Source organism: Gavia stellata, chromosome 3 (assembly GCF_030936135.1).
Source record: "Gavia stellata isolate bGavSte3 chromosome 3, bGavSte3.hap2, whole genome shotgun sequence".
In the NCBI taxonomy this organism is placed as follows: domain Eukaryota; kingdom Metazoa; phylum Chordata; class Aves; order Gaviiformes; family Gaviidae; genus Gavia; species Gavia stellata.
Window position 1 is genome coordinate 25,638,207 of NC_082596.1, and position 12,828 is coordinate 25,651,034.

The 12,828-nt window shown below is 38.1% G+C and overlaps 1 protein-coding gene across 1 annotated transcript in view; it reads right to left on the reverse strand.

The window, feature by feature from the left end:
• CPQ (carboxypeptidase Q) overlaps positions 1-12,828 on the reverse strand; it is a 168,159-nt gene that overhangs the window by 94,449 nt on the left and 60,882 nt on the right. The window contains exon 4 of the mRNA XM_059815589.1: positions 8,441-8,648. Within this exon, the coding sequence (XP_059671572.1) occupies positions 8,441-8,648 (208 nt within the window). The remainder of the gene's footprint in view (positions 1-8,440; positions 8,649-12,828) is intronic.

Below are 12,828 nucleotides of genomic sequence, written 5' to 3' on the forward strand. Positions count from 1 at the left end.
CAAGTACTATTGAAAAGTCAGCCATGTAAATCAGGAATTTGTCCAAAATTTCCAGGTACCTGTTACAATGAATTAGAATTATATTTGTGCACAGTGAAATTCTAGACAACTTACATATTATATCAAGATATATTGTTGGTATAAGTACTGATAATACTTGAGAAACTCTATGAACAAAACTCATTCTTTGATTTAATTAAGATTTATGCCTGCCAGCCTCACAAGATCTTTAATACTTTATTAACAATCATTTTGGACAAATTTTACTGGTATAATGTGCTTTATAGTGTATTTTGCTTTGCCAAACCATAATAAATACTTTTGCATCATTGTGACTACATTTACAATAAAGCTACAGTGGCAAAGTGCAAGTCCTTTAAGGTCTCAGAAGCCTAGGGGACTCCTTCCAGGCTGATGAAAATGTGTAAAAAAACTATATAACAATGGTATAAAAAAACCCAAGAATGAATGATTATCAACGTTTGAAGCACATACTATCGAAGCAAACCAAGGTCTTAAGTCTAATTCTGTTAAAGACCATGCCAACTGTGGTCAGCTTATCATTTGCACCATCTCTCCCGACCCCCTGTTTTCACAAAGCAGCAATGTGATGCGTGGAACACTAACAAGTCTACCCACAATTTTGCATCTGGTTCAGTGTTTCTCAAGAACAGTGTCTCTCTGCCCACCAAAACTACAAAGTCTGCTAGATACTCTGCTACATCCTTGAGTAATCATCTCTCCAGCTGCTGCAACCACACATTTCTTAGCATAACACCTCTGCTGTCAGTATTTCAGTGCGATTGAGGAGACCAAGTTCTTCCCCCTTTCACCTCAGCCTGAACATTTTAGATTTCACTGCTATTAGCATTTCCTCTCCACTCCTTTGTTAGCTCTGTCCACCATCTACAATCTCACTGTCAGGGGTTCCTCCACATTGATCCCATGTGTGAGAACCTCTGAATCTGTGTCAAACAGCCCTCTACATCCAACCCACACACTCTTAGACATGCAGTTTTTCATTAGACTTGCATGGAAAATACATATTTGTTTAGCACTGCACTCATGTCCTGGACTGCAGACTCACTAGGACAAGAACTATCTTGGTAGTCCTCCTTCTGCTGTACAAGGTCAATCATACAGTCTGCACCTAACAAATACAAACATACAACTACAGCTATTTGACTACTTCTGTAGTGAGTAGTTGTTTTTAAATTAATCCTTGACACTTGGTACTAGCGTTTCTGGCACCTACTTACTCATAATGAAAAGTACGATATAGTTTCTTTCCTCATTCCTCCTCAATATTTTGGTTTCTTACTTCATGCCTCAGGCAAGTATCACATCTGCCAAACCCAGGACTACCCCTTAGATACTCTTGTGTATCAGAATGCAAGAAGGATGCAGTGTAATTTTAGAAGGTAACTTTTTCAATGCGGAGGAAAAAAAAGCTTTCACAACGATTCTGTAAACCCCATGTGTATTTGTAAATTATTACTGAAATAAAATCCCACAGTAATTCTTTAAACTGCTGTGTGGGAGTAGAGACAAAGGAATGGGGGGGGAGAAAAAATATTACAATGTATCTGCTTATACTCACATCATCAAAAGGACTACAAAACTGTGTGCTCAGATAAATTTGCTAGCCAGTAGAACAAGCACCCTAAATGTTCGTTTTTAACTTCTAGTCTCACAATTTAGTTGGTTGCAGTTTAAGAAGCAGAGAAGTTAAAATCCAACCAAATGTTCCAAAGAGTAGTGCACAGAGCAAAGGTCTAGCAAGTAGCTTTGGGCTGACACCAGGCTGCATTCAAAAAGAGAAAGAGGCTGGGGTAGGCAGCCAGCTGACGTGTATAGGCTGGTATGCCCAGGCTCGGGTGAAAGGCAGAAAGTACGCTGTCTGAGCTTACATCAAGAGAATCCAAATGGAACATGTATAGCAGGGTGACAGCAGCACTCAATTCCTCGAAACTCCACTTGATTCTAGTGAGGAAGGCCACCTAGATGTCCTCATCCCTTGTCACTGTCACTCTGGTGCTGCAGTAACCTAGGATATCTCCAGTTGCATGCCAGCGAGTTGAGTTAGCACACTCTAAGGAGGTCCTGCTCCCTGTAGAGAGTAGTTGTCGATGGCAACTAAAGCTAATACATTTTTCCTTCATATTACAATAGCTCATATGCAGTGACGGCTACTGTGCCTCAGCTGGCAAGAGGAAGATCCTGGTAAAGAGCTGCTGGCTTGCTTGCACCCAGTGGAGCACATCCCTTGGTTCTGCTCTGGCATCACCAAGCAGAGAGACCCAGCAAGTTCAGGTGTCTCCAAGGTCAGCATCTCCAAGATCTACCATCCTGGCCCTCTCCCCCAATCTCAGCTGCCCATTTATAGATGTGGTCTAGTCATTTTGAAAACATCTGAGCATTACAAAGGTCACATTACACTGGTGAACCTGACCTGATGCATCCCAGCAAAATTACATCAGGAAAATCATCTTTAAAAAAGATGTAAGCTGTTTTGAATCTTTCTTCCACATATACACACTCACTTGTTCCACCAATATTTCAGGCACACACTTTAAGTAGTACAATGTGTTTTACCTGTTGCCCCTTAATGACATCAACCACGTATGTATAAATCACTTAAGATGATTTGTACAATTAAGCATACCCAGATACCGAGGTTTCCAAAAAACGTGCCCACTTCAGGACATATTGGTCATTCGGAGTCAGAAGGCAAACTATTGCCAAGTTCTCCCCAGCAGAATTAAATGCTTTCAGTCAGTCAGCTGGCATTGGCTCTATCAGACACAGGGGAAGCTTCTAGCAGTTTCTCACAGAAGTCACCCCTGCAGCCCCCCTGCTACCAAAACTTTGCCACGCAAACCTAATACAGTTTTAAATGGGCAATTCAAGTTTTAAAAGATTTGCCAATCTCTACACCACAAAATTTAGCATGCACTTTAGACTGAAAATTTGGTAGGCCTTCTGGCAGTTAAAAAAAAAAATTAAAATGGTCATTACAAAGAAAAATTTTCCCCTGTATCCGTTTCATATTGATTTGACTGTTTTCATCATGACAAGACTTCTGTTTAAGAACAAATGACAGCAATATTGCCACTCCCACAAGGCACACTATAAAAACAACCCCCTCAATTAATAGTACAAAGTCCTGTTACTAATAAAACAAACACACACACATACACAGAGCAACTTCTTTCAGCAAATATTGATACAAAAACTTCAAAGAAAAGGAAATATTTCCTAACAATGCCAATGTTCCTTCTTCACCCTTTCTCTTGTTTCTTTTTCGCCATTTCTCTTTCTTCTTCTTCTTCTTCTTTTCATCAGTTCGCTATCCTGAAATAATGGGCTGGCACTCTCAAAACCCAATCTCCATAATCACCTCTTAAATTCTTTTAAATTCTCTTAAATTCTAGCAGTGACAGGCATCAGCTTACAGTCACAGGAGAGAGGCTCACAGAAGTGCACTTACAAACCCTTCAACATTTTGGAATGAAGAGCAAAACAATCCACATGGAGAAAATGTGATAATGGAGCCATAACATGATGGCACCAGGCTCTTAAAACATTTCTACTCAAAGCTCTATTGTATGCATGATTTAGTTTGAGCATAGGGATATCTGGAAGCCACATCAAAGGGCTAATGGATAGACATTTTGTTAACATATGTAGAACCGATGCCAGGCCATAAAACAACATTATACTGAGTATTTCACATCTTCAGAGAAGTCTTTTTTTTTTTTCCTTTTTTTTTTTTTTCTTCCTGGGGTTGGGGTTTTTTTTTTTTTGGTCTACAAATTATTACCCCACTTACGTGCATGAATGCCTAACAGGCTCAGAAGCCTGGACAATTTTCATGTTCTCTTATTCCCTGGAGCTTTGCCCAGTATCACAAATTCCGAGAGAGGGCTGATTTTTGAAATAGGAAAAGGAAGAAGAATGAAAAAGTAAATAAACTGCTCTTTCCTTTGTAGAACAGGTTCTGTTACATCAATCACGGATTGGTAAAGAACTTCACAATCTATTTATTACCTTAGCATCTCTGTTTCTCAGGCGCTTCCTAGGACTCCTACTTTCAAAGTGCTATATAAACTTGGCTCAGAGTTACAGTACATTCTTCAATGGTCTTTTATGCCTGTGGTGTTCAAAATAGAGTCACTTTTCAAATGGTACATTTTGTAGATATGGCACTCAAAAACAGGAGGCAAAAAAGCAGTGTAGAGTGAATTCCTGGAACAGCTGTTCAGGATTCCAAAAAAGCCACTTAAGAGCCCCTCCGTTTGTGCTCTACAGTATTTATGCTAGATCACAGAATCACAGAGCAACCATTAAATTTATGTACTTTGTAGGGCACTTAGGAAACAGTTTTCCCATCAATCAGTAACTGTAAGATAAGTAAAACAGCACTGTACACTGAGAAATATGAAGTACAGAAAGACACTGAAAATCAGGATTATAGAAGAGCTATATCTTTATCCACTTTGATACTTTTTCAGTTAATCAAGTATTTTGTGGTTCCACGTTTGGCACAGTAGGTACATTGAAGCCAGACTATCAAGAAACAGCCACTATTTACAGCGTTTCCCCAGAGATGGGAACGGTTGCTTCTGCACTTCAAGACCAATTATGTTATATCTGTATTAAAATGAGAAGACAAACATGTTTTACTGCCAGCTCTGCATGAATTTCAAATGAAAACCACATTAGTGAACTTGTGAATTTCTCAGTCAGTCAGTCTCCAGGGTCAACTTACATAGTCTAAATAAAACATCTCACCAATACACAATACAGTACAAAAGGATGCTAACAGCATGGTCTCAGGTTCAACAGTGTGCTTCAAAAACTCCTTCTCCAAGATAAAAGTCAGGGACGGACTGCAAATGTCTCTAACCTGCAACAGCCTGGACCTCCACAGGTTCTGCTACCATACCTTTCTCATTTCACAAACTCTTTGGCTCAACTGTCAGCAGTCATACAGGCTTAAATATGTTAAGTCCCACAACCCACAAGTTTTCCACTTCCGCTGATGTCCTAAGCACCATAAGAATGAGATCCCAAGCTCAGAAAGGCTGCCAGGGCATCAAGTCATAGCATGTTTGGTCCCACTGCTTCCAATATGTTTATATGGAGAAAAGCTTGATCTTGAACTCATTATCTTATGGGCATAGGCTCACCTCCTTTGGGCACTTACGGGGTTTCAGGCCTCAGCAGGCACTAAACAAGGACCTCGGGACTGACAGCGAGGATGGTGGATGTCTCTGCGCAGAACATGCACAATCACGCCCACTCTGACATCAGCAAGGGTCCTGTCTAGGGAGACAGCCCTTCCCTGACTTAGAAGGGATAATACAAAGATAAACAGAACAGAGACATTGGTGAGACACTGAACTTTACTGACAGCATAACAAAATCCATTTCCTTTTTCTGTTCAGATGCTTTCTACACCACCTGAAAACTTGGTAGTGCAAAGTTGCAACTTAAAGTAGGTTTCAAAGTACGTTTTTCTTAGTTGGAGCAATTGATGCTAAAGCATTTGCTTATGGCTACTGCCTGGCCAAACAGAAAGGATAAAGCAGAAGAGAAACCTGAAGTATCAGTGGGTTAACTTTTCAAAAGTACCCGTGTGCCTGGGGTGCAGAGCTGCCTCAAAAAGCAACAGGATATCTGCACCCATGTCACATTATTGCTTCTGAAGATGCATGCATTCCTGAGAGCTTGATGCTTCACAAAGCAGTAATTATATTTCTTTTATTCCTTTAAGTTGTTCAGAAATGTACATGTGTTAAAGATAAGCACAGGTGCCTAAACAAAGGTTTGCAATTCTGAGTATCAATCGTGGTGATAGCAAACATTTCTTGCAACAACAAAACAAAGCACATATTACAAGACTTTAAGAACACTAAGTCTAAAATAAAGCAAACTTTCAGGAAAATACGTAAGAAGTATTTAAACTACTTTTTTTTCCTGTTTTCCTTAACATTTTTCTGGTTTTTCTTTTTTTTCCCTCCATTGCTATATGCAGAATCCACACAAAACAGTTGGAAAAATTACTTGAAAAGGAGGAACTGAACTGGACAGGCTGCAAAAGTGGTCAAATAAAGAAAAAAAAAAGTAAGAAAAACCAATAAATCATTTTCCCCTTTCAAGGATTTTAGTAATAATATTCAGTATGGCTTGTAACAGATAAAATTTTCAAACAAATACGATTTTGGTTCTTGGTGATTATATTAATAAATGTGCTAAAATCTCATAGGAGGAATCAATGAATCATTTATAAATCAAGCAGTATATTAAATTCTGGTCAATACATAGATGAACACAAACATGCCTAACATGCAGTTACATCTAGAACTGTATCACTTCTCACCAGACCTCTTCGGTTTCCTACAGTGATGCTCATTTTCAATTAAGTTCCAGGGTTTTTTAAGTTAAATTTGCTGCAATACCTGTGACCAGTTATGTTTCACAGGCTTCAGCCTAATTTCAAACTGTTTTGCTTCAGACCTTTGTAAGAGCGATACCACCCGCTGCTGATTTCTCACCCAGAGTTCAGAGATCCAGATTTGCTTTTGTTTCAATTCAAAACTTAAATTGAAATTTTGGCCCATGGAAATGGCACCTTTCTAGTCCCCTGGATTTGTAATGCATTTTGAAACACTTTGGCATAAAAGGCATTGTAAGAGTTTGGGTCTGCAATGTATTTTATTGCCTAAATAGCTAGATGGTTCCCATTTTTACCGGAGCAACACAGTGAAATGAGCATGGTGAAGCACCCGTTAAGGCTCCAAGAGGAACCGAGTACTAAAAAACCTAAACATTCACTTGTTTTATTTTTCCGTTTCTTGGTTACATTTTCAAAGTGTGTCCACTACCACTCCCATTAACATCAGCAGGGGGCTTGTAAATAAGTCTTTACCCGGTGTTTCAAAAAACTGAGCTTCTCAGGGGAAGAAGTGAAGAGATCCCAAGCCATTTCATTACTTAAAGAAACAGAGCAGGGCAGCAAAGAGAAAATCAAGTACATGCAACCATCTTAATACATCTTTGAAGGTTAAACTTGGACACTTTATAATCGGAATTGAAATGACGTAATTTTGAAATATACCAAACATAATTCAGGAAAGACAGCCTATTAGTTGGTTAGAAGCACTGCTAAAAATTCGGATGACATAAAATTAAAGTAGCTGTACCCTAATTTAGAAGTTGGGGCATTGTCTTTAACTCAGTATGTAAACCGATCAACCACGATGGTGGTTACTTTTTCCCTGCCCACTGATCAAGCTTCTGAAACCCCACATTCATGCTAACACTGAGACTCTCTAAACATCACAAGCCAGAGCTGCAGAACTACCATCTCAGAAAAGATAAAATCTTGTAAGAACTATGCCTGGTTTAAAGGGCAAAGATAGTAATTCTTATTTTCCACTGAAGTTAGAAAACTACAATGTTTAAAAAAGAATCTTGGCTCAGTAAACATACTTTAGCAGCAATTTCTAGTGCTGCTGTAATTGAGGTTGCATCAGCATTTTCACAACAAACCATACTGACAGAAAAATCATTCCATGTTGTAAGCTGACACAGAAGACCTCATACGAGGTACAAATCCTTCAGCATCAGGAATTTAGTTTGTACGATTTTTGGCTAATAAGTTGGAAGAAAAGAGAAAGCAAGAAGAAAAGTCTTAAAATGGAAATCAACAATTTAGGATTAACTAGTGTTCAAACAGAATCTGCAGATACTTTTGAGTGCAGATAGTTTATTCCTCCAAACTAACACACATACAACTGCTGCTAAATGCAGCAATGATTTGCATAAGAAAAAACAGCTTCAAAAAAGTTAAACAGACATCCTGCATTCACTTTTACATTTGAGGAAAAACTCAGCTAAAGCAATTTTATTTCCGGACAACAGAACCTCGTTTATTTGTCTGATCAAGAAACCGCTTGAAGATTATTAACAGAACAATAAGCAAACTCCAAGCACAAATCATTACGGCAACCTTAACTTACTACTTGTTATTTAAAACAATAACTGTACTCGTTACAGTGATAGGATTTCACTTCTTCTCACATACATGCTTCTTTGTAAGTCTATGCAGATGGTACTGTTTAAAGTGAGCTTTAAGCCAGGGAAACAAAAAAGAGTAGGCTAAATTGTGTACAGTTTAGTTGAATTTCCTGTTCTTAGAACACAGTAAGTCTTACAGTTTTCTGAACTATATCCTAGTACGTTAGAACTGAGCCTGGTGGTTTCAAACCTGCTACCTGAAAAAGAATGAAAAGCTGAGATGTCTGAAATGTGGAAGAGTAGGTGACTAAGAGTTACTCATTTGAAGGATTTCTTAGGAAGGGATGTTGTTTGGTTTTGTTTTTTCATATTTTTAAAGAACAAAATAAGTTTGGTTTTGTATGTTCTCACTCACCTGCTCTGGGTACTTGCTTCCAACTATCTCTGCCACAGTGTTAAAGGAAGGAGAGTCTGGATAGGTCTTAGCCCCCATCTTCAGGTGCACAACGATCTTAGTGCCCCGGAAAGACATCCGTGACATCATTTCAGCATCTTCCACAGAGATGCAAGCAGTGGGAATCTGAGGCACATCAGGCTGGTAATTCTGCCACCCAGTATGTGGGCTGTGAAAAGAAAAATAAAAACACTGTGTTAACAACTTAGCTCCGTAAGTTATTATCATTATTATATCATTATTAAAAAGAATACTTTCACTACCATCCCCAGCAGACTCTCAAAAAGGATATATTTACTATTTTTAAATAAACCTTTTGATAAAATACATCAAGTGTTTTTACACTAATCAGAATATCTGACTGTCACCGTTCCATATGTCAGGAAAGCTATTCTGTGCCAGCTCTATTTAGGTCATTGCCATGCTTTGACATTACAGTAGTAAATCCTCTGATACCACACTTCACTGCTTTATCAGGAAAAAAAGCAATGAAAAGCCAGTAAGTGAACAGTTCATAAGAAGGGCATTTTTTTCCCCTGCGACAAGTAATGAAATGAAAATTCACTACTTCAACTATTTCAGCATCAGACTGGAGATTTATTTTGAAGAGCACTAATATGAGAGACTTCAGGAAAAATAAGACAATAAGACCACAAAAAAAATGCACATTTATTTGTTCTCAGTACACTCAAGATTTCAACCACTACCTGCAGATGAAAGAGAACTAAGAAAAAATTACACTAATTATGCAAAGAAGAAGAAAAATATGCACCGCTAGATGTAAGGCTTCAGTGTCTTCCATTTAGGAATAGCTATGCCTTGTGGGGATAAAAAAGGGGAAAAAAATAAAACAAAAATAATCACAAAGTTTCTCTGACATTCACAGTGTGATATGGAGTGACTTCTTTCCTCTCAGAAAGCTGCAGAACATTTCATGAGTATTTAAAGCAATTCTTTCCCTTCCAGAGGCTCCTTACCACTGCTGCATGCAGAGCTAACTGGAGTGAGCGATTCCACATCTGACATCACAGGATTGCTAAAAGGTAATGGACAAGTTCTTTAACAAGTTCCTTCAGCATTTTTTCACATTTGGCCATTATTTACATATTTCTCATTTTCTGGTGCTTCTGTTGAGACCTTTGGATCTGACTTGCAGAAGTACTGAGCATTACAGCTGCTGCTGAAGTCAATGCTTTTAAAGTAAAGTAGTATAGGAAGCCAGATACAGCGGGAAAAAAACACATGTGGGGGAAAAAAGAGAAATCAGCATCTGGATATATGCCCAAATTAGCAAATACTCCCAATATTAAATCATTTATTGCCTTCATTTCCCACTTGTAAAATGGGAATAAAAATACTCTTTGTTTCACAGACAAAAAAAAAAAAGGAATAAAAATACTCTTTGTTTCAAGAGGACAGACTCAATAAACACTTGAGAACCATTCTGATACCACAATGATGATCAGAAATCGACTGTTATACATGTCCTAAATCCTAAAGTAAGCTTAGAACTGCACATTGAAATATTAGGGTAAAACTCTGAATAAGCAGCTCTTCAGTACTGGCCATCCTCTGCAGTAAATCTGTAAGCTGAAATAATACATCTGCAACCCTTTATTTCAGGTCTACTTTGTAATTCTCATGATTCAGTCCCTACTCGAGAGGCATTTTCAATATACGTAAAATATTCAGTCATACAGAGGCTTCCTCAATGGTCTTATGAATATGCTATTTGTCTCAGTTACTAAATTCTGACTTTATCAGTGAAATGTCAGTGCATAAAGTTTCCAAAGAAAATCTCTAAAGCTAACCCATTATCTTTACCTACATGTTACCCTATGAAGAAGGGCTAGAGTTGAAGCTTTCAAACCAGATTACAGGCATTCTTCACATCAACTGTTACAAATTTTAATACTATTTTTCTATATAATAAGATTGAGGTTGGCAGAGACCTCTTGAGGTCACCTGTTCTAACTCTGCTGCTCAAGCAGGGCCACCCAGAGGCGGTTGACCAGGATCATGTCCAATATGTGAAAATCTTCACTATGAGCCTACTTACAGTAGCAGGCATGTCTATACATTTAAAGAAAAAGATTTTAAAAATTGGGGGATTTTTTTAAAAAGGAAGGGCAAAATCCATTTGCTAAGGATCTAGATTAGGTAAAATGGGAGATATTATTCAGTTCTATTCGTTTAGAAGAATAAATCCTTCTCAACCATAACAAGTTATACTGTAATCAATAACATAACCCGCAGAGTAGATATGTAAAAACATTTATTTGAAAACAAAATACTAAAAACCAATTATAGAGATCTTAGGGGAGCTGCTTCAGAGTGTAGACAGATCTGTTTATTAGGTGGCAACAGTTTAGGAAGTTATTGCTCCCAGTTGTTTATGGCTGAACCTCATATGAAGGCCGGTGCCCCTTCTCCATCAGCTTTGCAGGTCGGGTGACCCATAGCTCACCTTTGAAATAACAAAGTTACCCTGGTACTCAGAATCTCTTGTGCCACATAATCCTCCCTGAGTGGGATAAACTCACATAGACTTATAAGTTCAGATCTTATATATTTTTTTTCTTTTCCTTTGTCCCTGTTTAAAAAAGCCTCCCTCACCCCCACTTTTAAACTGAGACAATTTGCTGCATATGTTTAATATTTCTTTGAGTGTTTGGGGATATACCCAGTATGTTAACCAGGAGACTTTCCAAAAAAACATAAAATAAACAACACACTGAAAAAAAGAGAGATTACAATTTCATGTATTAATGTTCAAAAAAACCCTACATTCAACAACTGAGCAGCAAGTTTCTGCTCATTTTAAATGAATCCATTCACCTGTGTCTTATGGCAAGATTATGTCTTAGTACTAACATGCCCTCTATGCTGAACTGCAGTAATTCAAGTTTTATCACCACCTGTTCTGATTTCACTCGACTTTTTATTTCCCAGACGCTCAACAAAAGAAACCTCTAAAACTGTATTTGTTTCTCCAATATAAGTAGCAATTACATTTCTTTCAGCTGCTCAATCCCAACACTCCACCACAGCTGTGAATAAAGCTTCTGACAACCCACTGAGATGCACACATGCTTACACACCACAAATAATTGAACATTTGCAGGTACAAAATTCACCCCAGCTAGCCCAAAAAATAAACCTTGAAGTCACCTGGTAGTCTTGCCATTTTTATGCTCAAATTACTATTTTGCCAAGATTATAAAGGCAAACCCAGCTACCCAAATTAAGACATTTTGGCACAGGCAGGCAGAGCTAGCAACTGTTCAGATGATACCAGGACCTGAAGGGAACGGATGACTGTCCTAACGATTGCTACAAAAACGGAAATGGACCCTAAGCATTACCAGTACAAAGGCACAAGGCAGTATCACAGTCCTGTATATTCCTAATGCTACAAGATGAACTCACATAGAAAACAGTTGTGGCAGACACTAAGCATCCTGGGATATACCTAATTAAAGTTTACATACATGCAAAACACGCCACGTGTTAAGTATATCTACATAATAAATTGCTTAATAAAGTGTCAAAGAGTACATAAAAAAAAATTCTAAATAAAGTAAATTAAGCCCTTTTTATGCAGAGATAACCAAAAACTGGAAAGGCTGCTGACAAGAGCTGGCAATGGCAAGACCTGAGCAAGAATTAACTAAACAAAATAGAGAATAAATTACTAGCAGACTCAGTGTGTAACAGATGAAGATGGAGAGAAGCAGTCCTGAGTTTGGCTCAAAACAGAACAAAGAAGATGTAGCTCAGGAGAAAGAATTTTGGTACTGGTGGGCAAGGAAGATTTTTTTTCACTGAGTGTGAACAAACATGACTTCGTGGCTATTCTTTCTAAAGAAAAAGGATTTTACAAAAAAAAAATAAATCTGACTTACATTTAGCATTCCCTGCCCCTTGAAAAAGAAAAGAAAGAAAATCATCACATCAAACCAGCTGACCATCACATAAAAGCAACCCTGACTCAGAATCAGCATTCATCTTTGCAAGATTTGTACCTACAGGCAAGCAAGGTGCACCTCCAGCATTTCCTACTAACACCTGGGAGTGCCATCAGCTTCTGCTGCTTCACACCCACACTCTCTCTGAAAATGCTGCCATCCAGCAAAGCCTGAATTCATTTTGCAAAACTTTAAGGGTAATTAGGCCATTTAATACCTAACATACCCATACTCCAATATCATAGTTTGGTGTTTAGTAGAGGAAAGGGGGTGGGCAGTTCTTTTACTATTACTATTTTTTAACAAAAGCACCTGTTCTTCTGATTTTAGATCTACTGGATCACCTGATCTCCATATTTAAACTACTTTAAAAATTGAACA